Source organism: Chionomys nivalis, chromosome 6 (genome assembly GCF_950005125.1).
Source record: "Chionomys nivalis chromosome 6, mChiNiv1.1, whole genome shotgun sequence".
In the NCBI taxonomy this organism is placed as follows: domain Eukaryota; kingdom Metazoa; phylum Chordata; class Mammalia; order Rodentia; family Cricetidae; genus Chionomys; species Chionomys nivalis.
Genome location: NC_080091.1, coordinates 6,349,900 through 6,373,331, shown reverse-complemented (window position 1 = coordinate 6,373,331; position 23,432 = coordinate 6,349,900). Strand labels below are relative to the sequence as shown.

The following is a 23,432-nucleotide window of genomic DNA, read 5'->3' as shown; positions in this document are numbered from 1 at the left end:
CCCCCTTACCAGAAGAGGGTCCTGGGCTGAGGTGAACCCGGAGGGCCTGCAGGGCCACACAGCTTCACACCCATGACACAGACAGAAGGGAAACCGGCTGTCTCCGTGAGTGACCACAGGGCTCCTAGGGCCCCCAGCTCCACCCCGAAGTGTACCCTCTCCAGGACAGGGAGAGAGGCTTGCACACGTGCGTTCACAGGGGTGTGATCCACGAACTGGAAGGCTGAAACAACATGTCTGTGTGTGGGATATTGCTCAGCCGTGTAAAGGGAGGGACGTTCTGACGCCTGCCCCTGCGTGGTGGCCCTGGAGGGGACATGCAAGGTGGGGGCCACACCTGTCACCTGGTGTCCAGGATGCAGGGGCAGGAGGATCAGGAGCTCAGAGTCATCCTCAGCTACATGGTGAATCCAGGCCAGCCTGGGCTACAGGAGACCCTGTCTCGAAAGCCAAAGTTAATTTTTCTGAACCGAGCATCCCACACTTAGGAGGTTGGTGCAGAAAGGTTGCTGTGATTTTGAGGCCAGCCCATCTGTCCATGAGAGTTGAGTCTTTTTATTGACGTTTATTTCACTGTTTGTGAATTGAAGCACTCTTTGGTCTAAGGTAGCTTGGACTTACTCTGTAGCCCAGGCTGGCCTCCAACTCCTGGTAACCCCCCTGCCTCGGCTTCCCAGTGCTCGGATATCAGGTATATGCCACCACACCTGGCTTAGTTGAGTCTGCTCATGAAGATGAGGCCTGTTTGGGGGTTATGGAATGTTCTGGGATTAGTCAAAAGTTGTTCAGTTCTGCCAAGGTGCTTTGTATGGCACCTGGGGAGGCGGGCATGAACGGCATGTAGTCCCACATCGATGAGGCTGCCTTCTTTTATATTATGTGGCCCCATTTCTGAGGCTCCATGGGCAAAGGCCCTAGGCTCCATCCCTAGCACCACAGAAACTAGGCATGGGCGTGGCACCTGTGACCCAGCACTCCTGAGGTGGAGACAGGAGGACATCCTCAGCCACACAGTGTGTTTTGGACCAGCCTGGGCTACACGACGCCCTATCACGCACGAGGGAGTGTGGCTACTCTGGGTTCTGTGAATCGGGTGCCCAGCCCCGAAAGTCCTGAGAAGACAGGGAGTACGGTCAGGGGATTACCCAGGGCTCCCCGAGCTGCCCAGACCCAGGCTGTGACTGATGGGAAGAAAAGGAGAAGCGGGGACTCTGTTTTCAGATCCTTCCAGGAGGCAACAGAGTGACATTTTGGAGTCTGGGCTCTTGACTGGGAGGGGAGCAAGTGGGAGGAACCCTGGAAATGTCACCCAGGGCACATGTGAGCCCCGCTCCCACCCACTGCAAGCCAGGAGCTTCCCCAGGGCAGCGTCCACAAGCACTCACACAAACCACACCAGACACACGAGTGCACACGCACACTCACACACATCTACTCACATGTGCATATATGTGTATACACAGACACATGTACTCACATGCGCGCACACACGCACACACATGTACTCACATGCGTGCACACACATGTACTCACATGCGCAGACACATGCACACACAGACACATGTACTCATATGTGCAGACACACGCACACACAGACGCATGTACTCACGTATGCACACACAGACACATGTACTCACGTGTGCGCACACACGCACACACAGACGTACTCACATGTGCACACACACACAAACACATGTACTCACATGCGCAGGCACACACACAGACACATGTACTCACATGCACAGACACATGTACTCACATGCACGTGCACACACATGTGCAGACACACACGCACACACATACGAGCTCACACATACACGCATGTCCCCAGGTTTTACCCAGGTTGCTTAGGGCCACAGCATTAGTGGGCTATTTGCCCCCACCTGGTCATGCACAGTGGGTCAGCACAGCAGAGTCTTGGTGGTGAAGAAGCCAGAGGCCCCAGGGTCCTGGAATCTTCTCGTCCGTTGTTTGAGGAGGAGCAAGGAACCTGGCACGGTGGTGCCCGTCTGTCACTGGGACCATGGGGGAGGGGAGGCTCTTAGATCCCAGCCCAGCTCGGGGTCCGCATGAGACCCGGGGTCAGATCACGGACTCGGCCGGGTGGACTGCTGTGACCAGCCTGCCCTGGCAAAGGGTCTTTCTGCCCAGCATTTCCCTGGTATCTGCTTCCTTCCCCGGTCGTCACCTCCTAAACCCTGTGTTTGTTAGGTCAGCTGCCTGGAAGCTTGCTTGTGTGAGGTAACTCTCACTTCCTCTTCCGTGCTTGCCGGCTTTTCTACAGTAGGATAGCTTTATTCTTAAGCCCAGGCTCGTTTCAAACTCACAGCCATCCTCCTGCCTCAGCTTCTGAAGTGCTGGAATGGCAGGCGGGAGCTGCATGCAGGACACTGCTTACTTTCCTGAACAATCACCACAGACCACAGAGGAGCAGAGATGAGGCAACTTTGCCACAGTTGGGGCGAACTCTGTGTCTCTTGTGAGTGGTTGTAACGCCTGGCTCGGTTTTCCTTTTCACATGGTCCCAAGTGTGTGATTAGCGAATTAAACTGTGTCAGAGGTCTGTGTGAGCTGGAGACAGCGTCGTGGATGTGGGGTTCTGAGCTATCTGAGATTCCAAGGAATCGAGGGTCTCGGGATGCATTTGAGGACTAAGCAGATCTACTGCACCAGTGGGGATTATAACACTAACATCCTGGTGCATTGGAGCTGCAAGAGATGGGCAGTGTGTGTGCACACACGTGTGCAGATGCACACATCTGGAGGTCGGAGAATGTCGACCTCACCCCCTCTCTGACACCCTGAGTCAGGGTACCTCACTGAATCTGAACCTGGCCTGGCCTCCTGCGAGGCTCCCATCCCTGAGTCCTGCAGCTTTGACTCGACAGCCATGCCTGCTGCGTGGGGCCTCTCTGATCTGCATGCTTCATGCACTCACTGAACCATCTCCCCAGGAAGTGCTCATCTTTCATGCTGGTGACTGGGACACAGATTTGTTCACCTTTAAAATGTGCAGGTGCCAGTGGAGAGGCGGTGGCGCACGCCTTTAATCCCACCAATTGGGTGGGGGGCAGAGGCAGGCGAATCTCTGTGAGTTCGAGGCCATCCTGGTCTACAAGAGCTAGTTCCAGGACAGGCTCTACAAGACAGCCAGGGCTACACCAGAAAATAAAATTATATATATTATGGTGATGTAAGATTCGGTGCTCAGAGCTGGGTGGTGGTGGCGCACGCCTTTAATCCCAGCACTCGGGAGGCAGAGGCAGGCAGATCTCTGTGAGTTCGAGGCCAGCCTGGTCTACAAGAGCTAGTTCCAGGACAGGAACCAAAAAGCTACAGAGAAACCCTGTCTCGAAAATAAAAAATAAAAAAGATAAATAAATAAAAAGATTCGGTGCTCAGGAGGTGGGAGCAGGAACTCAACAGTTTAGGGTCGCTCTTAGCACCCTGCCGAAGACCTGGGGGTGTGGGATGAAAAGCTGCCTCTAAAGTATGGTGGCCAATGTCCCAGAGACTCAGCAGCAAGTGCCGGATTCTGTGGAATTTCGGACACCTAAGCGATGTCCACAGACACACGTGTGGCTGTCTCTACTGAGGAAGCTGTGACGGAGTGAATGGAGGTTGGGAAAAACACTCAGCACCCTTAGGGGCCCAGTATGGTCCAGGGAGATGCATCTAGACCTCAGGCCTCCTCCAAAGTCAGGGCTGCTAGCTCCACAGTCTCCCACTGTGAGTGGAAAAACCCCTGCTGGTTTGTGGAACATCTACTGTGTTTGAAGGAAGAGGGGCTAGGGTGGCTGGCAGGGACCACAAGGGCACAGCCTCTGGGCACGTGAGCCACCGGCCCAACCTGGACAGGAAGTCAGGCCTGGGTTGACCTCATCGGGACAGCCCACTGCAGAAGGAACATTGAGGGTAGGGATGGACCCACTGGCTATGAACTACCCAGTCTCACCAAGTACCCTAGCTTGCATCGTCATGAAAGTTGCCAGCTGAGGCCTGAGATGGAGGGACAGGACCTGTTTCCCTTGGTGTCTGTCCCCTCTCTATTCACCCAGCTGCTCAGGAGATGGGGGCAGGAGGGTTCTGGGCTGCAGAGAGGGTTCAAAGCCAGCCCAGGGACCGAGCTCGGTCACCCAGGTAACACAGAGCTGAGGATGTGGGCATAGGAGGACCCTTAGAATTTGCTGGCTGCTCAACCTAATCCACTGTTTGAATGGACAAGGGGACGGCCGGCAAGGAGTGACCCAGGGATGTTCTCTGGGATCCGTGTGCATGTGCCAGCTGGGACCGCGGAGCAAGTCCCTGTTTCTAAACAAGAAATGAGAAGATTGCTGGAGAGGTGGCCAGTAGTACGGGCCCCTGGTACCCTGGCAAAGGAGCTGGGTTCAAGTCCCAGCACCCACAGAGCGGCTCACAGCTGCCTGTAGCTCCTTCTTGCCTCCACAGGCACCCACATACCCTTGACATACTGAGATACTCAAACATACATCTTTTTCCCCCCCAAGTCAGGGTTCCTCTGTGTATCCCTGACTATTCTGGAACTCACTCTGTAGACCAGGCTGACCTCGAACTCACAGAGATCCACCTGCCTCTGCCTCCCGAGCACTGGGATTACAAGCGTGTGACACCACCGCCCGGCTATTCATACATTTTAAGAAAATAATTTTAAAAAGAAAAAGTAAATGGGGCATGGGGATATGATCAGGAGTGAGGAGTTTTTCCATGCTGGTTTGCTGTCTCTGGGTTCCATTCCCAATACCGTGTGTGTGTGTGTGTGTGTGTGTGTGTGTGTGTGTGTGTGTGTCCCAGCCCTTTGCCAGACAGCTGGCCCACAGTCTGCCCTCCCGCTAATGCTGTCTCGTGCCCCATTTCCCTTCCTGTTGGCCCAGCCTGCTCTGGCATCAGATTCCTGCTCTCCAGCCCCCAGTCACCTGTCAGCAGTTTGTCCCCAGTCACAGGGCTTAACCTAAGGTCTGGTTCTCCACCCTCCCGGCACGTGGCTCACATCAAAGAAACCGAAGCTGGAACATAGCAACCCTCCCAAATGTTCCGTGTAATCACCCCGACTTTTGTTTTCCTTCATCTGGTGCATGCACCTCTGTGCACTTCGACCTTGCCTAGGGGCTTGCATGCCCTGACATGGGATAACACAAATTGGAAGGCAAAATGAGGGTTTTAGCAGTGTCCCTATCTGCGGGGGGAAGCCACTTCTCTTTAATCTCACTAAGTTATTTGTTTGCCTTGTTTTCTTTGCTCATGTGGTCTAGGCTGGGCTGGACCTCATGACCTCACCCAGTTGCTCTGCAGGGCCAGTGACTCTGAACCCCCAAACTGGAGACAGAGGTGGGGTTCTGAGTCTTGTCTGTGACTGGTAATATCTCCACCAAAACTTTCTTTTTAAAAACAGCATTGGAGGCAGTGGTGGCGCACGCCTTTAACCCCAGCACTCGGGAGGCAGAGGCAGGTGGATCTCTGTGAGTTCAAAGCCAGCCTGGTCTACAGAGTGAGTTCCAGGACAGCCAGGGCTCATAGGATAACTGTCAGCAGTTTGTCCCCAGTCTCATTCAGTCCCTTGTATTTTTTAGTAACTGGTGCCATGTCTTTTCGGCTGTCTAACTTACTTGTATACAGTTTTACCGATCTCCCCCCACCCCCAGACAGGGTTTCTCTGTGTACCCCTGGTTGTCCTGGAACTTGCTCTATAGACCAGGCTGGCCTCAAACTCACAGAGATCCGCCTGCCTCTGCCTCCCAAACTGCTGGGATTAAAGGTGTGACCACCACTGCCCAGCTATACCAATCTTTTTTGAAAAATTATTTCATGTATATTTTGTCTGCGCATCTGTCTGGGCACCAAGTGTGTGCAGTGCCCTCAGATGCCATAAAGGGGCGTCGGGTCCCTGGAACTGGAGTCACAGAGGGTTGTGAACCCCATGTGGGTACAGGGAACTGGTGCATTAACCGCTGAGTGTCTCTCCAGCCCTGTCCATTCTAAAGAACGTTTGCTGTGTGTGTGTGCGTGTGTTGGGGAGGTGTGCATGGGCGGGCTCAGCTGTACCAGTGAAGTCCATGTTTTCTGAGGCAGGGCCACTGAGTCAGGAACTCAGACCAGGGAACTCCAGGGACCATCCTGTATTTGAGCCCCAGCTCCAGCCACAGGCATGCCCCCCTGTGCTTGTGTAGCACTGGGGTTTGAACCCCCGGCTGCTCACCCACACAGCAAGCATTTTACCCGCTGAGCTCCTTGCGCCTTTGTCTCTCTACTTATTGTAGTATTAAGCTCTGAACCCAGGGTCTCGCTCGTGTTGGACAAGGCCTCGCTGGGCTACAGCTTGTGAGTCTGTGAGGGGCCCAGAAGGGACTTCCATGTGCAGAGCAGGAGCAGCCACTGAGTTCCAGCTTATAGAACGTGCTGGGCATGGGGAGCCCTGTAAACATCCACACAGAGAACACGCAAGCCTGGGAACGCGTGTCACCTCCCGCAGCAGGGGCTGCAACACTGAACCGGGGACTGCCCTGAATCACAGAGTCCTCCTCAGGGGGACACACAGGGGCTGGAGGCAGAGAGACTCGGAGACTCTGTGCTGATGGCTCTGACAAGAGCAGAAGGGGCCACAAGCCCTCTAGACAGCGCACCAGACAGGAACCACTGTCGCCCGGGGAATCTGTGCCTGGCTCTGGTCCCCAGCACCCTAACTACAGTGCGGTTGTGTAAGAGCCAAGAGGACTGAGGGAGGTTTCAGAGGGACGTGTAGGAGTCTGTCAAGCCCCCAGGACAGCCCTGTCATTTCTCCAAGCCAACCTCCCTCCTTTCCGCTCAGGAGCTACAGGCTCATGAGACAAGCGCCGCACTGTGCCCTGGCGCGGGTCCAGGGTGACAGCATTTCCTTAGTGCCGGGAAACACAGAGTGGTTAACAGGAGCCACCGGGCTCTGTGTCCTGGCCCAGCCCCCATTCCCAAGCTTACAAACGCTCACATGATCAGGGCCACCCTCTCCACACACACACAGCCCGAGGGGATCAAAGGCCGCCACCCGCCACCCCTCCAGGCCAGATGGGTACACAGTGGTCCTTTCTGTCCAGCTCCTGTCTCTGAGGTGGCAGACCCATCCGTGGCTGGGTCACCCTTGGTCATCACCAGTCATTCTGGGGCTCCGTGCTGGCAGTGGGGACCTGCCTGGCCAATCTGCTTCTGCCTCTTGTGGACATTTTACTCATGCCCTATTCTTTCTAAAAATAGCCACACAGGGACCCATTTAGTGTGTGAACAAAGCGATCACGGCTGCGGCGGGTCACAAGATGCTGTTTTTCATCTGGGTCACTGGTTTCCCTTGGAAATAGGTCCCCCGAGTGTCCTCACATGGCCAACCCCATGCCCTGCTTCCATGTGACCAAGTGATCCCGAGACGCTGCAGATTCGGCCTCCCCCGCCCGCCAGGGATGGCTCGCCAGGGAGCCCCAACAGTGCTTTCCCATGGGTGACATTCAGGTGCCTGCCCCTGTCCACGGTCTGTGTCTTTGTCCTCTCTCGTGTCTGGTGCGATGCGAGAGCTTCTGGGAATGGGGAGGTGGTGAGGGTTCCATGGCTGCACAGAGGAGCTGTCCGCCAGGGCTCTGTCTCCGTCGGCTACTCTACGGGACCTGCTCCACTCCATACCAGGAGGTCCCTGACTGTCGGCCACAGGTCCCCAGAGTTCCCCGAGGGCCATGGTCACCCCCTGTGGGAGCCCCTAGCTCTGGACCCACTGAAGGAGCCTGGGTCAGGAGAAGCCACTTCCCCTCCTGCCTGAAGGAGCCGTGCGGACAGTGTTGCACAACTAAATTAGAAAAACATTCTAGTTCCACACGGGCGAAGAGGGGAGACATTGCAGCTGCCGCAGAAGGCAGTAAACAAAACAAGAAAGTTTATTACATGACCCAGAACCTTGAAATCATCTCTAGGTGCCCCAATCCTGGGCTCTTTGTGCAAGAGGCAGGCAGTCATTGCCAAGGTCCTGCTGTATATAGTTGGTGTGCAATTGTATCAAGACGCTTGTGTATACAGTGGTGTTCAGTCATTGCCTAGACCCTTGTATATAGAGTTGGCTTGCAGTTGTCATTGGGACCCTGTGTATACAGTGGTGTGCAGTCGTTTCTGAGGCCTATGTATACAGTGGTGTGCAGTCGTGACTGAGGCCTGTGTATACAGTGGTGTGCAGTCATGGCTCAGGCCTGTGTATACAGTGGTGTGCAGTCGAGGCTGAGACCTGTGTGTACAGTGGTGTGCAGTCGTTTCTGAGGCCTATGTATACAGTGGTGTGCAGTCATTTCTGAGGCCTATGTATACAGTGGTGTGCAGTCATGACTGATGCCTGTGTATTCAGTGGTGTGCAGTCGTGGCTGAGGCCTGTGTATACAGTGATGTGCAGTCGTTTCTGAGGCCTGTGTATATAGTGGTGCCCCATGGGCCGCGCGGGTGCAGGGACCTGAGCCCGGCTCTCTGCCGGTTTGTTTGGCTCCTGATCCGGGCTCTGAACCTCACGTGCTGGGAGTGGACAGAGGTCTGCGCTGCCTCCTGGCCACCCGCTCGCTGTTTTGTTGTGTTTTATGTCTGTTTTCCACTTATTTCCTAACTTTTTTTTTTTTTTGGCAGGCAGGACAAGAAAACGGGGAGGGAAAATTAGCCATATTCCTGGATGTTGACAGGAGACAGAAGCGAGACAGGAGCAAGAGCCTGCCACCTGCTATAGGAGGCTGAGAAGGAGCAGAGTTCCAGGCCAGACTGGGCAGTTCAGGGAAGGTGTGATCAAAGCAGAAAGTAAAAGGAAGACGGGGCGTGGTCAGGGTGCGGCCCCGCCCAGAATCCCCAGTGAGGGTCTGGTCTGGCCTGGCAGCCCGGCCCCTTACAATCCACTCAGCTGGTTGTTCCCAGGTCCCCCCAGTCTAATCCAAATTTTTTCTTTTTTAAAGATTTATTTATTTATGTGTACAGTGGTCTGCCTGCATGTACACCTGCAGGCCAGAAGAGGAAACCAGATGTTATTACAGATGGTTGGGAGCCCCCATGTGGGTGCTGGGAATTGAACTCAGGACCTCTGGAAGGGTAGCCAGTGCTCTTAACCTCTGAGCCATCTTTTCCATTTCTAATTTTTCTTTCTAAATTAGATAGAATCCAGCTTTTTTTTTTTTTTTTTTTTTATAAGCAGAGTCTCATGTAGCCCAGGCTGGCCTCTAAATTGGTCACCAAGCTTGACTTCTGTGCTGCAGGGTGCAACTGGGTCCCACCCAGCTCCATTCTTCTCTCCCTCACACGTGGGTGGGGTAGCACTAGGCACCTGGAAGCCCCTGGGACCACACCATCCCGGGGCTGTGATCTTAAAGAATCCCTTAGTCCCTTCTGGGATCCTTTTCTGGGAGGTGACAGGCACAGACTCATAGCCAGAGCCAGTTCCCTTCTGCGGCGAGGGAGGCCGCCTTTTTCGGCTTCTTCCCCCACCTGGCAGGTCCCCCCCTCCTGCATTCCCCACATTCCCGTCTCCTGAGTCAGGAGTCTGAGCGGCCGGGGCTTTCTCAGCAGGAGAAGACGGGAGGGGCGCCCGTGCTTTCCCGGCCCAGGGCAGTGGCCGCGTCCCAACTATGAGAGCTATGCCTGGCATCCACAGGTTCCCCGGCATTTTTGGGTCTGAATGTCATTGTTTCCTAAGGTAGATGGCGGGGTGAGGGGTGGGGGGAGGTGGAGAAGAAACTGATCGTGGCCTCTGGGCTCTGACGTGGAGCCGTACTGGCCTGGACAGGGGGTCCAGCAGTTAGCGCAGCGGAGTCCCAGGTCAGGCGGCTCAGGCGGCAGGGGCAGTCGGGTCCCGGTGAGTTCCAGCCAGCACCACATAGGACATTACTCAGGTTCACTCAGCTTCTTGATTTGATTCTCATTTCGTTTTTCTTAATTTTTTAAACTTTATTTTATTTTTATTTTTGGTTGTTTTTCTTTTGAGTCTTGGTCTCACTGATGACCCCAGGCCGGCCTCAGCGTTGGAGCGACAGATGGGCAGAGTTGCTTGTGGCTGGGGCTGACTGTCATACTGAAGCCCTGGGGTCCATGCCAGCAGGGTCATTTTCAGCTCTAGCTGACTTGAAGCATGCCTGGGTTACCTGAGACCTGGAAAGAGAGGGAAAGAAACTGTGAGGTGCCTCCGTGGAGGAGCTTGCTGCCACGCCTGGCGACCAGAGTCCAGTCAGGACCCACATGAGCGGAGAGAACAGACTAGGGAGTCTGAGCTAGGTCCTTTGAGCTCACACACGTGCACACAGAAAAATAAATACACGTGAAGACATCTAAGATCCAAGATTTCTTTCTTTCTTTTTTTTTTTTTTTTTTTTTTTTTTTGGTTTTTCGAGACAGGGTTTCTCTGTGGTTTTGGAGCCTATTCTGGAACTAGCTCTTGTAGACCAGGCTGGTCTCGAACTCACAGAGATCCGCCTGCCTCTGCCTCCCGAGTGCTGGGATCGAAGGCGTGCGCCGCCACCACCGCCCGGTTTAAGATTTATTTCTTGTGTACACAGTGTTCTGCCTATGTACACCTGCCCTCCAGAAGAGGGCGCCAGATCTCATTACAGATGCTTGTGAGCCACCATGTGGTTGCTGAGAATCGAACTCAGGTCCTCTGGAAGAGCAGCCACTGAGCCATCTCACCAACCCTGACTTTTATATTTTAATTTGCTTAAAAGTCAAGCATGGTGGGCACACCTGTCCCCTCAGCCTCAGAAGGGATGTCACCATGGGCTCAAGGCTGGCCCAGGCTCCAGACTGAGGCAGTCTCTACAAATGCACACACGCAAACCGGCCTTGCAAGCCAACAGTGCATGCAAAGGAATCCAAGCTGCTTAGGAAGCCGAGGCCAGAGGATTACTCCAACACAGAAATTTCCACCACTCTAGAATATTCCCTCAGTATATTATTGTTATTGTTATTATTATTATTATTAATTTGATCCAGGGTTTCATGTAGCCCAGGTTTGCCTCAAACTCCTTATGTAGACAAGGATGACCTTGAACTTCTGATCCTTCTGCTCCTGTTTGTTCCTAAGGACTTGGATGACAGGCGTGCAACTCCTTGTCCCATGCTGGAGATGTACCAGGGCTTTGTGCACGCTGGGTGAGCTCTCCACCAGCTAAGCCAGGAGCACTATGCTGGCTGAGCCCCCATGCTCATACCCTGGCCGGAAACTTTTTATCATATTACCCCTCCCCCCGTCTAGCACGTGTTTCCATTCTCTGTCCCCAAACAGTGACCTCATTATCTGACTGTGGCTGTGAAAGGTGACAGTCTGCAGATATTTTCCTCCTCAGAAAGAGGTCACAGGTGTGGGGCTCCTGTCTCAGAGGTGCAGGAGGACAAACAGGGACCTGTCACCCCATCTCAGAACAACTCTTCTCTGGGTAGACAAGGTGAGACTCGAATCCAGGGCACAGGGAAGAGGGGGAACCTCCGTCTTCCCAGAGCTGTGGCAGGACCCGGTCCCTGGCGGTGACCTCATCACGCTTTGGGACTCTGCCTCAAAGATATGCATCTGGGCTTCTGGGGAAGAAGATTGTATTGATCCATATGCAGTCAGTAGGTTCACAGAAAGAACATGTAGCCCAGGCTGGCCCTGATTGCTAATCCTCCTGCCTCCACCTCCCCACAGGTATAGGCACTGCTGTGGCTTCAGTTATATAGGTGAGCTCATTTGACACCTGAGTTCTGAGCACTCTCTGGTACTCCCCTCCCCCAGCTACAGGCCCCTGCCCACTGGGCTGCACCTGGGCCCTGAATTTTCCAGGTACCCCTGGAGGGCGCGTGTAGGCGTGTAGGTGACACCTGTGTCCCCATGGCCTCTGGACAGGAGGGGAGGAGCCCTAGGCTGTAATGGTTTCTCAACAGAGTGCAGCAAACCAGCCTTGCCACATTCGCAGGTCGCCCTGGTCCTGGCCGCCTCTGCCCATGCTGTGTGTGTGTTTGACTCTTGACCTGGATCTGGACGCAATGGCCACAGCTGCTCAGCGTCCCTGGAACCCTCCCCCTCCACAGATCTCCTGGCTCCCCTTGGTGTTCAGAGAGGGACGAGGTCATCATATTCTTTCTCTTACTATTTATGTCTGTGGGGACCAAGTCTCATGTAGCACAGGCTAGCCTTAAACTATCTGTTTAGCTGAGGGTAGTCTTGAATTCTTGATCCCCTGCTAAGTGTGCTCCACTATGGCCAGTCTCTGTGGTGCTCTGATGGGACCCAGGGCCCCCTGTGTGCTGGACGAGCACCCCTATCCGCTGAGCCACAAGCACTGTGCTGGCAGGGTCCGTCCCCTTAGTGTTGATGAAACTAAACTTGGGTATCGGCAGCATTGATCCTGAAGTTCTGGGAGCTGTGGAGTCACCAGAGTTCGCGTGTTTTCATTTTACCTACAGACCTGCTGGGGTCACAGGGTTCTCCTGATAAGGGAGACACCTCGCTCCAGGGGACAAATGCGGTGTCACCAGGGCGCAAGGCCCTGGAGCCAGGTCAGGGCGCTCTGTGCCAGCAGGACCCATGCCCCGGCTGCCCTGTTGACCCTCCCCAACCACACTGAGGCCCTGAGGCCCTCTGCCACTTGCCTGGGCCGCCCGTGAGCCTGTCACCAGTGGGGAATGCAGATCAGAGCGTGGTCAGGTTCCACCGTTTTGCTCTGTCCAGGCCGTGTGCTCTCTGAGAATGCCTGTGAGTCTGTAACTGAAAGCAAAATATCGCAGCAAGCACATGCTGTTGTCCTAACTACAGAGCTGAGGCAGGGGTATTGGGGCATCCCCGCCCGGTTGGGGGTAGTGACAGCCTGGTGAGGCCTGTTCCCAAAACAAACACAAAACGGGAGCTGGAGATGAAGTGCGCATGTGCGCATGCGTGCACAGCAGCCTGCGTGGGGAGCCCAGGCAGCTTCAGGAAATCTGCCCTCCCATCTGCCCTGTGGGTCCGAGGGCTTGGCGCCAGCACCCTTACCCACGAGTCATCTCTACCCCGTGCCTCTGTCTTTGGTGGAGTGTTACTCACCCATGAGAAAGAACGAAGGCCCAAGTAGGTGAATCGGGCTGATGACACGCGGGAGAAAGGCCAGGCCATTTACAGCGTGAGATTCCCGTCCTACGACTTTCGACCCCAGTACCATACACAGTGAGGAAGTCGGTGACAGGAACGGCCCGTGTCCTGGTGGTGGTTACATGGCCGTGTGCACTTTTAGAGCTTCTGTGTGTGGAGGACCCTTAACAGAAGTCATGTCATTAAATGGAATCCTTAAGAAGGCTCACTGTAGCAAGGTGGGGGTGCACGCCTTTAACCCATGCACTCAAGAGGCGGAGGCAGGCGGATCTCTGAGTTCGAGGCTAGCCTGGTCTACAGGGCGAGTTCCAGGAGAGCCAGGGCTACACAGAGAAACCCTGGCTAGGGAGGGGTTTGCTGTCATGGCCGCTCCTTTTTCCTTAATGTTTTTATTGACTTTAGGCAGTGATCGTTTGGTTGGCTGGGGTTTTAGGTAGCCAAGGCTGACCTTGTACTCACTACGTAGTCCAGGATTACCTTAAATTCCTGATCCTTTGCCTCTACCTCCTGAGTGCTGGGGTGGAGACGCGTGCCTGCATGCCTCCCCTCAGGCCTTTCTGTGCAACCAGCTCCCGCCAGCCTCCCTGGCTTCCTCAGGGTTGCACTGTGTCTCTTTGGTCACAAGCGCCACCTCCACCATGCTCATTTACACACTTGTTTGTTGTTTGTTTATTTTCGAGACAGGGTTTCTCTGTGTAGCCCTGGCTGTCCTGGATCTTGCTCTGTAGACCAGGCTGGCCTCGAACTCACAGAGATCTGCCAGCCTCTGTTGCCTGAGTATGCCACTGCTGCCCAGACTATGTATGCATGCATGCATGCATGCATGCATGCATGTATGTATGTATGTATGTATGATGTATGTATATGTGTATGTATGTATGTATGATGTATGTATATGTGTATGTATGTATGTATGATGTATGTATATGTGTATGTATGCATGTATGTACGTATCTATGATGTATGTATGTGTGGGTTTTGCGGCAGGGTCTCACTATGCACCTGTGACTGTCCTGGAACTAGCCATGTAGACCAGGTTGGCCTCTGGATCTAGTGTTGGGGTGAAAGGTGTGCATCTCCACACCTGGGCCTCTTCTTTGAGTTCCTGTGTGTCTGTCAGTGCGGGCCGAGGGACTCATGTCTCCCCCTCTGCCTCCCATGGCCACACTTTTCTAAGGTTGAGGAATTTACCCCTGTCTTGCCCAGCTGTCTGTTAGTCTCGCGCCTTTGGAATCTCAGTTGAACAGGGGGACTGGGGGCTGGGGTCGGATGGGTTATATGAGGCCAGGGATGTGACAGCCACACAGAACCATCCCTGGAGCCCATGCATCTGGCTGATATCTCTGTGCACCCCTAGGAAGAGGCTCCCCAAGAGACCCCAACTTCTGGGACCTCTTCTCCTCCTTCCCTCTTAGCACCACGTAGGCCACCTCCAAGGGCCTCAGCAGGGTCGGTGACCAGGGACACAGGGTCTCTTGTAGTCCATGGACCCAAAAAGGGAGTAACTAGGCCCTTGGGTTCCAGGTAACACCAGGGACATATGTGGCTGTCATGGGGGGAGCTCCTGACATGGAGCCGGCGGAGGCTGAGCATCGTGAATAGTTTCCACGAGCCTCTGTCTCCTCCGAGCCTGGCTGCCATGCCCCAGCACACCGAAGGTGTAATTATATTTCACCCACGAGGACAGCTAAAACCTAACCCTGCCTTCCCGACCTTTGAGTCCTTGTTCTAGCAGCTCTCCCAGGGCTGTTCTGAAAGGCCATCACCCCAAGTCACCCCATGTGATGTCTCGAGTTCTCGAGGGCCGCCAGGAGCCCGGTGTTGCAGTCACCAAGGCCACAGCCAGGAGCTCTGCGGGCTCCTGTCCACCCCCCGGGCTGCCACGTGCCGAGCCTTGTGGCCAGCTGCCTGTAAGGAACGAGCCCGGCTGACTCAGCAGCCTGCATGTTTGGCTGTTGTTGACTTACTCCTCGTGTGTGGGGGGAGCATGACTGGGCAGTGAGTCAGGGACGGACTGGTGACACATACTTCTGCCAGGACAACAGGGGACAGCCTGCAGAGGTGCAGCGGGCAGCTGTGTACCAGGAGAAGCATGGAGCACAAAACGTGTCCAGATGTGTTTGCGAGTAAATGCAGTCATGCACACACCGAGATCACAGATGTGTCCAGATGTGTTTGCGGGTAAACGCAGTCATGCACATACCGAGATACACAGAGGTGTGTGTGTGTGTGCGCGCGCGTGTGTGAGCAGTATCAGCCGAGAATCCCCCAGAGAGGGGCTGGGGGTGGGGCTCCTGAGTGGAGCCCCGACTTAGCATGCACAAAGCCAAGCAAGCACACAAGCCCATGCTGTCCGTGCGCCAGCCTCCAGAGATCCCCGTGCACACACAGCACACACCTGAAGACTGGGCACACTGATCTCCACACACACCCTCACTCAGACACATTCTTACATGTATGTGCACACACATGTGCTGAGCCGGACCGTCCCCAACTTCTACTTCCCAGCCCTCTGCTCCCCAGCTTCCCGAGAAAACACACAGCTAGGCCTTGCTGTACTCAACTTGCTCTGTACTCAACTATATTTAGATCATGAGAAATCTCAGGTTGGAGTCCGTGCAGTTTCCATGTCCTGCCTTGAAAGTCCTGAGGAAGGATTTCTCTGCAGCCACAGGAGTGGTGCTGGATATCTGCCCACACCCCGGGCAGGGCCAGGGATGATGATGATGACGGCGATGATGATGATTAATTGAAATCAGATTAAAAACATTGTTAAACTGGATGTGGTAGCCTGTCAACCCAGACCGTAAGAAACTGAGGCAGGAGAATGGCCAAGAGTTCAGGCCAGCGGGCTGGAGAGATGGCTCAGCGGTTAAGAGCACTGCCTGCTCTTCCAAAGGTCCTGAGTTCAATTCCCAGCAACCACATGGTGGCTCACAACCATCTGTAATGAGGTCTGGTGCCCTCTTCTGGCCTTCAGGCATACAATCAGACAGAATACTGTATAAATAATAAATAAATAAATATTTAAAAAAAAAAAAAAGAGTTCAGGCCAGCATATATGGAGACTATCTCAGAACAAAACAAACAAAAATCACTGTCTGTTTATGTCTAGCTGTAACAAAAAACCCATAAATCAATTCCATTGAGCATTGCCTAATGTGACATTTGATAAAACTATCGGCAAGGTCTGACAACAGGGCTCAGCTGGGAAAGGTGATTGCAGCCAAGACTGACAACCTGTGTTCAATCCCAGAGAAACCACACGCTGTCTCCTTCCTCAGTGTGGATACTCTAACACGAGCAAAAGAACTCACACATACAAACAGGTGTGCATACACAGATATTTTTAAACAATAGAATGTTAGGGGCCTTAACCAGGCAGTGGTGGCGCACACCTTTAATCCCAGCACTCGGGAGGCAGAGGAAGGCGAGTCTCTGTGAGCTCGAGGCCAGCTCGGGACAGTCTTCAGCTGAATTATCATCAGCCCCAGCCTGGGCCATGCCGGTCACAAGTCTCAGGACCCGTTCAAGTGAATGAACGACTATGTGAGAGGCTGGAGTCACCAGACCCGGATTCTATCCCCTACCATGTGTGGCGTGGGCCAGTGACTGCTGGCCTCTACCACACCACCCGCAGGGATGGACTGTCCTCTGAGGAGTTGGCGGAGCCGCGGCGTCAAGTCCCACAGGTCTGATCAGCAGGTTCACACCCACCCGTCTTTGCTTTCAGCTCTCTGGACGGTGGGGTCCAGGCTGATGGCTGATGATGTCAGGGACTAACAACGTTGCCCAGGCCCGGAAGCTGGTGGAGCAGCTGCGCATTGAAGCCGGGATCGAGCGCATCAAGGTGAGCGGGCCGGGGCGGAGGGAAACCCGGGGTGGCTCCTCCGCGTGGGTTCTGGCTGTGTGACCTTGGGACACTCACAGGGCTCTCTGAAGTGCTCAGCAGGAGGAGACAGCCGTTGCGTGTGGCTGAGAAACGCCAAGTGCTGCATTGGCTGTGGCTCGGATTCCTGGCGCATTTTCTTACCCGTGGCCCTCTTCTCCGCGCAGTGCTGTCTTTCTCTTTGGTGACCATGAGGAGAGCAGGAACCACAGACAACTGATTCATGGTTTTCATTTCTTGCTTTTTGTTTTGCTTTGTTTTAGTTTTGATTTTTCGAGACAGGGTTTCTCTGTGTAGCCCTCGTTGTTCAGGAACTCGTTCTGAGATCCGCCTGCCTCTGCCTCCCGAGTTCTGGGATTAAAGGTGTGCGCCACCACCGCCCGGTCTTTTTTTTTTTTTTTTTAAGATTTATTTATTATGTATACAGTGTTCTGGGCACCAGATCTCCTCATAATAGATGTCTGTGAACCACCATACCACCATGTGGTTACTGGGAATTCCTCTCAGGACCTCCGGAAGAGCAGTCAGTGCTCTTAACCTCTGAGCCATCTCTCCAAGCCCCAGATTTTCATCTTTTTTTTTTTAGTTTTTTTTTTTTTTGGTTTTTTTAGAGACAGGGTTTCCCTGTAGCTTTGGAGCCTGTCCTGGAACTAGCTCTTGTATACCAGGCTGGTCTCGAACTCACAGAGATCCGCCTGCCTCTGCCTCCCAAGTGCTGGGATTAAAGGCATGTGCCACCACTGCCCATGTCAGATTTTCATTTCTTGCAATAAGTCTGGTTTGTGTACTTTAAAAGAGCTGAAGCGTGGTCAGGGTGGAGCCCTGCCTAGAATCCCCCAGTGAGGGGCTGGGGCGTGGTCAGGGTGGAGCGCGCCCCCTCCCCAGAATCCCCAGTGAGGGGCTGGGGCGTGGTCTGAGGACTTCAGGCTTTCCTATCAAGAGGTCGCCTGATGCCCCATGCCCAGCACCACCAAACCTTAGTATTTGACTAATCAACATGGTCCCATACAGATTCATTCAGATCTTCATTCACTGGGCCCCAGGGGCTTTCAGTCGGGGATGATCTGAGCTCGTTTCTGGAGATATGTGGTCACAAATGGGCTTGATACCACGTGACCCCCAGCTCTCCGGCCAGGCTGGGCTGAGGACACCTCAGAGGAGGCCCGTGGGCCCCAGCTGAAGGTCTCTGGCAGACCTGGGCAGTCAAAGCATTCCTTGGGGCGGGGCACAGAACAAGGTCCTTGTTGAAGCAGTTTTGTGTCTGAGCTGGTGCCAACCCCCAGCCCGAGCGGAGGGCGCTCTGTGATTCATCAGGGCCTTTTTGAAGTCGGGAGGAGCCCCCCCACCAGCAGCCAGTCTAGTCTGCGGGTGGCATGGGGTGTTATTAGCCTGGTCACCCTCACAGGCACTCTGGGCTTCTGCACCTCTTGCGAAGTCACCATCGGAACCATAGAGGCCTGGGAGGACTCTGGAAGGGGACCTGAGTGCCCTGCTCCCAAACCAGCTATTTCGAGGTCTCTCAGGCTATTCATGGGGTCATAGAGGATGAATTTCCAAGTAGGAGTCTACGTCCGAATGTTCAAGGGCAGCAGCCCACAGGCTCTGAGAGGCGATTGTCCCTGTCCCCAGGGCCCGGCAGCTTGGCCGAGCCAGGTTCCCAGTGTCTCCAACACACGAAGGTAACTAGGGGTTTCAACTAAGTGGCCTGGAAGATGGCTGTGGTAGTGAACGCTTGTCACTCCAGATTCAGAGGAGCTCCAGACCAACCCGGGCAACAAAGTGAGACCCCATCTCTGTAACAAAAGACCTGTGGGTGACTTAGCATAGGGTGTTTAGCTGAGTTGGCAGGGTGCAGCAGACAACGGTGGTGCACGACTGTGGTCATCCTTAGCTACAGGTAGCCCCTCATGCCGGGCGCGGCCAGAGAGCAGGGGGCGTGGCCAGAGCGCAGGGGGCGTGACCAGCGAGTGACAGCAGCCAATTTTCTTTTTTTTTTTTTTTTTCGAGACAGGGTTTCTCTGTGGCTTTTTTGGAGCCTGTCCTGGAACTAACTCTGTAGACCAGGCTGGTCTCGAACTCACAGAGATCCGCCTGCCTCTGCCTCCCGAGTGCTGGGATTAAAGGTGTGCGCCACCATCGCCCGGCGGCAGCCAATTTTCTGAGGAGGATGTCACAGGTGAGCTGATGCCTGGGCTGCAGCTGAGGGGTCAGTGAGACACCGGAAAGCTGTGACAGAGGGACCCCAGGGGCCAGTTGGGGTGTGAGGCATCAGACTGACCTGGTCAGATGACAGGCAAGGCTTTTCGTAGGCATCTATCTTGAGTGGGGTGGGAGTGGATCTAATGCGGTAGGAATCCAGGCACTGCTTACTTAAATGCTAGCAACTTGTGCTGAAGAGCGTTCAAAGTCCCGTTCCTCTCTTTGCTTCTTTTGCATGTGGGGGATGGAACCCAGAGGTTCATAGGAACTGGAACATTGGACCTCTAAGCCACGCCCCCAGCCCCTCACGGGGGGGATTCTAGGCGGGGCTCCACCCTGACCACGCCCCCAGCCCCTCACTGGGCGGATTCTAGGCAGGAGGTCCACCCTGACCATGCCCTCAGTCCCTTTTAGTAGTATCTTTTTATTTTATTTTATTTTTGTTTTTTTTCGAGACAGGGTTTCTCGGTGTAGCTTTGGAATCTGTCCTGGAACTCTCTCTGTAGACCAGGTTGGCCTCGAACTCACAAAGAACCACCTGCCTCTGCCTCCCAAATGTTGGGATTAAAGGCGTGCGCCACCACTGCCCAGCCTGTGAGTGGTATCTTGTGTGTGCACAGTGTTTCTTACACATCCCCATTGTCTACTTTCAAGACCATAAGCCTACTCAAAGCCTGTTTCCCCATCTCCATCCCCTAGCCACCATGTAGCCACTTCCTGTCTCTGGATCATGGAGTCCACACTACGTGGCCTTCTGAGTCTGATTCTATCACCAAGCACAATGTCCTCGAGTCCTCCTTGATGCAGCCCATGTCAGTCAGTGCAGTGGCTGCGGAGGGCGGCTCTCCTGTCTGACCTCCCTTTTCTCCTGTGCCACACAGGTCTCCAAAGCCTCGTCAGAACTGATGAATTACTGCGAGCAGCATGCCAGGAGCGACCCCTTGCTGGTCGGTGTGCCAGCCTCTGAAAACCCGTTCAAAGACAAAAAGCCCTGCATAATTCTCTAGCACTCTCTCTCTCTCTTGCTCTCTCTCTCTGTGACCTTCCTGCCCTCCCACATATTGTCCAGTTTTTACTGTGAGAAAAATATCTGAGTTTCTCACACATTGATTTCTGAAGAAACAGAAACCAACTAAGCATATCCTCCTGAATAAGGTGGGCTTTGCTACCCCACCGTGGGCCTCTGCCCGCCCAGATGTTAGCCGCCCCCACCCCTCCTGTCAAGCACCGCTGGGAACCTGAGTGATGGGACTGTGTTATAAAACTCCCCTTAGCTGGCGCTGGGGATATGGCTCAGCGGGTGAGATGCATGTCTTACCAGCACGAGGACCTGAGTTCTGATCCCACACACAAAGCCCAAGTGCAGGGGTCATGCCTGCGCCCCAGCCCTGGGGGACAGAAGGAAGGATCCCTAGGGCACTGAACTCCAGTGAGGGACCTTGCCTCAGAACTAGAGGAATATAGCCAGCATCCACAAGGCACCCTGTGCTGCCCGGTGTCCCTCCTGAGTGTGGTCCTGTCATATCCGCGGTGATGTCCTTTCTCTGGGGACCCAGCCCCTTTTAGAAACAGACTTCTAGGCCCCCACACAGAGCGAGCCATTGCTGGTATGACTGAGTGGGTGGTTTGTTTTCTCCTAAGCCTGAGACCCATGTGGTCACTGGCAGCTCCTTCCCCATTTTCCCGTTCCCAAGGCCGTGTGAGGGCAGAATTCTTTTGAAGTGATTGAGAAAGAGTCACAGAGATGGGGTCCTGTATCCCACATGGGGGTGGTGACTGTGACTCCGGATCCCCCTTCCCCCTCCTTGGATCAAATCACTTTCCAACTGGCTGGAACAGGAGACCCTCAGTGTGAGGACTGCCGACCAGCTCTGCATTCCACCCTCACCGAAAGATCCTAGGCGGGACTCCACCCTGACCACGCCCCCAGTCCCTCACTGGGGAATTCTAGGCGGGGCTCTACCCTGACCACGCCCCTAGCGAATCACTGGGGATTCTAGGCGGGGCTCCGTCTTGACTAAGCCCCAGACCACGCTCCCAGCCCCCTCACTAGGGGATTTTAGGCAAGATCTCCACTTTTTATTTTGTGAGAATAGTCTGTCATCCAGGCCGGCCCGGAACTGGAGATCTTCCTGCCTCTGCCTCCAGAGTACATGTATGACTGGCCTCTGCTCCTTGCCTGGCATAGAGTTGGATTCGAAGAGACCCGGCCTATGTAGGCAGCAGTGACAGCGGCAGGTTGCAGGAGGAAAGGCTTGGCCGTGCCAACCCTTGCAGGCATCGTCAGCATCAGGATGGCCAGGGATTCAGGAGTGTCCCGCGGTCTCAGGCCCTCGTGGGAAGACCAGTGCAGGCGCAGACAGCAGAAATGAAGCCAGTCCAGTTCTGTCCTGCGGCCCTGGTGAAAATCAGCTTCTAAGAACCTGAACCAGGCTGGTCCCTGGACAGTCGCCCTAGTTGCCCGGGGGAAATAAATGAGTCTTACTCAACCCACCTCACCTTCCAGCCCCTCTGGGCACAACCTACCTCCAGGTAAGGTGGCACAGCACCCAACTCATTCTGGTGGGGTGAGGGAAAGGGGAGACATTGCGGGTGCTAAAAGGGGACCTCGTCCCCCCTCCCTGGGCTGGCTCCCAGAGGACACAGACTGAAGGTCAGTCCCCTCCTTTGCATCGACTCCTCATTACTGGTCAAGGAAGATAGGAGCTTTGGGAAGACCCTGACTCCCTAAACCTGGGATCAGAAAAGCCACTGTGTCTCCCCAAAACTATAGCCACCTTACATTAGGGTGTGAACCAGAGCCCCGGGGTGTATGTACCCAGCCTCGCTGGCAAGGAGAGAGAAAAGCGGGAACACTCTCCTGGTGTGCCAGAACCTCGCTCGGGCTTCCGTCCCCCGCTTGCTGAAGCCAGGCATGGGCACGCTGCAGAGGCAGAGGCAGGAGGAGCCGCTCACTCATTCTTTGCTATATAATGAACTCGAGGCTAGCCTGGGCTACATGAGACCATGTCTCAAAGAGGGGAAATTCAACTCACTCTTCCACTATCCCCGCACCCCAGCCTCCCTCGGGCGAGGCTGCTAGCAGCAGATGCCATGGCCAGTCCATGTGTGGTCACAGCGAGTTTTCCTTCCTCCACTCTGGGAAGAGAAGCTCAAATTACCATCTATTCCCTAATAAACCTCCCACTGCAGGCCAAGGGCAAAGTGACCTCTTGCTTCCTGGGGGGGAAAGGTGGACCTTGGGCCCCACAATAGTCTCCATGTCCCGTCTTAACCACCAGAGCCCTGCCTCAGCTTGGAGAAGCCTGGACACAAGGGACCATCAGGAGCTGGGCTGTGGTGGTGCAGGCCTTTACCCTAGCACTCAGGAGGCAGAGGCAGGGGGATCTCTGTGAGTTCAAGGCCAGCCTGGTCTACAGGGCAAGTTCCAGGTCACCCAGGGCTATAGACATGGTCTAGAAAAAGGTAATGACACAAACAGTGAGATCTGCTTTAGCTTGAGCGACCGAGGAGGGACTTCCAACCCAAGCAGAAGCCGCCAAACTGTCCCTTGTCCTGAACAGAAGCCATACGCACCCTCTCTGAGTGTCTGGGACACAACGGCCAGACAGGAGATCACACAGCATTTCCCATTTCCTGCGCCCCACTCCAGACCCAGCTCCCACCCCACTTTCCACCTGCATTGTGACATTGGTTGGTTTTCATTTCTGATTTTAAGAAACTCTGTTGTGCCACAGCCACTGTCCGTGTGGCACGCGGGCCACGGCAGTGTGATTGCTGCAGAATAAAAGCCCCGTCTTCTCTACCCTGACTCTGGACTCTGTTTCTCTCCCCAGCCAGGATAGCCAGGTGATGGGAGAGACAGCGGCCAACCATCCACATCCCCTTCCTTCAGGGATGAGCTTCATCCCTGGCGGATCACAGATCTGCACATGGAAGTGTTTCATTGTTAGACAAGAGTCTTATGTAGCCCAGGCTGGCCCCGAACTTATTTTAGAGCAAAGGCTAGCCCTGAGCTCTGAGCCTGGATGACAGGTGTGGTTGCCCTTGCCTGCTTCATGCAGCTCTGCAGGTGGAAGCCAGGGCTTGCTTTTCTGCTCACGCTGGGTGAGTGCCCCACTCACCGAGCTTCTCCCAGCCTTTCGGTTTTATTCTGAGACTGGCACACTGTATACCTGCCCAGTAAACGGCTCAGAACATGGCTTTGTGAAAGAAAACTCACATCATACATACAAAGGCCCTGGGTTACATCCCAGCACC

The 23,432-nt window shown here is 54.5% G+C and overlaps 1 protein-coding gene and 1 long non-coding RNA gene across 3 annotated transcripts in view; one reads left to right on the top strand and one right to left on the bottom strand.

Moving 5' to 3' along the window:
- LOC130876612 (guanine nucleotide-binding protein G(I)/G(S)/G(O) subunit gamma-7) overlaps positions 1–22,977 on the top strand; it is a 59,928-nt gene extending 36,951 nt beyond the window's left edge. For both annotated transcript variants that reach the window (XM_057773250.1, XM_057773249.1), the window contains exons 3-4: positions 16,818–16,934; positions 20,054–22,977. In XM_057773250.1, coding sequence (XP_057629233.1) covers positions 16,851–16,934; positions 20,054–20,179 — 210 coding nt within the window. In that variant the 5' untranslated portion in view covers positions 16,818–16,850 and the 3' untranslated portion in view covers positions 20,180–22,977. The remainder of the gene's footprint in view (positions 1–16,817; positions 16,935–20,053) is intronic.
- LOC130876613 (uncharacterized) lies at positions 12,620–15,601 on the bottom strand. Its single transcript, XR_009057289.1, has 3 exons — positions 15,538–15,601; positions 13,040–13,247; positions 12,620–12,724 (listed from the first exon to the last, which is right to left on the bottom strand). It is a non-coding gene; the product is annotated as an uncharacterized LOC130876613 (long non-coding RNA).
- Positions 22,978–23,432: the final 455 nt, after the last annotated feature.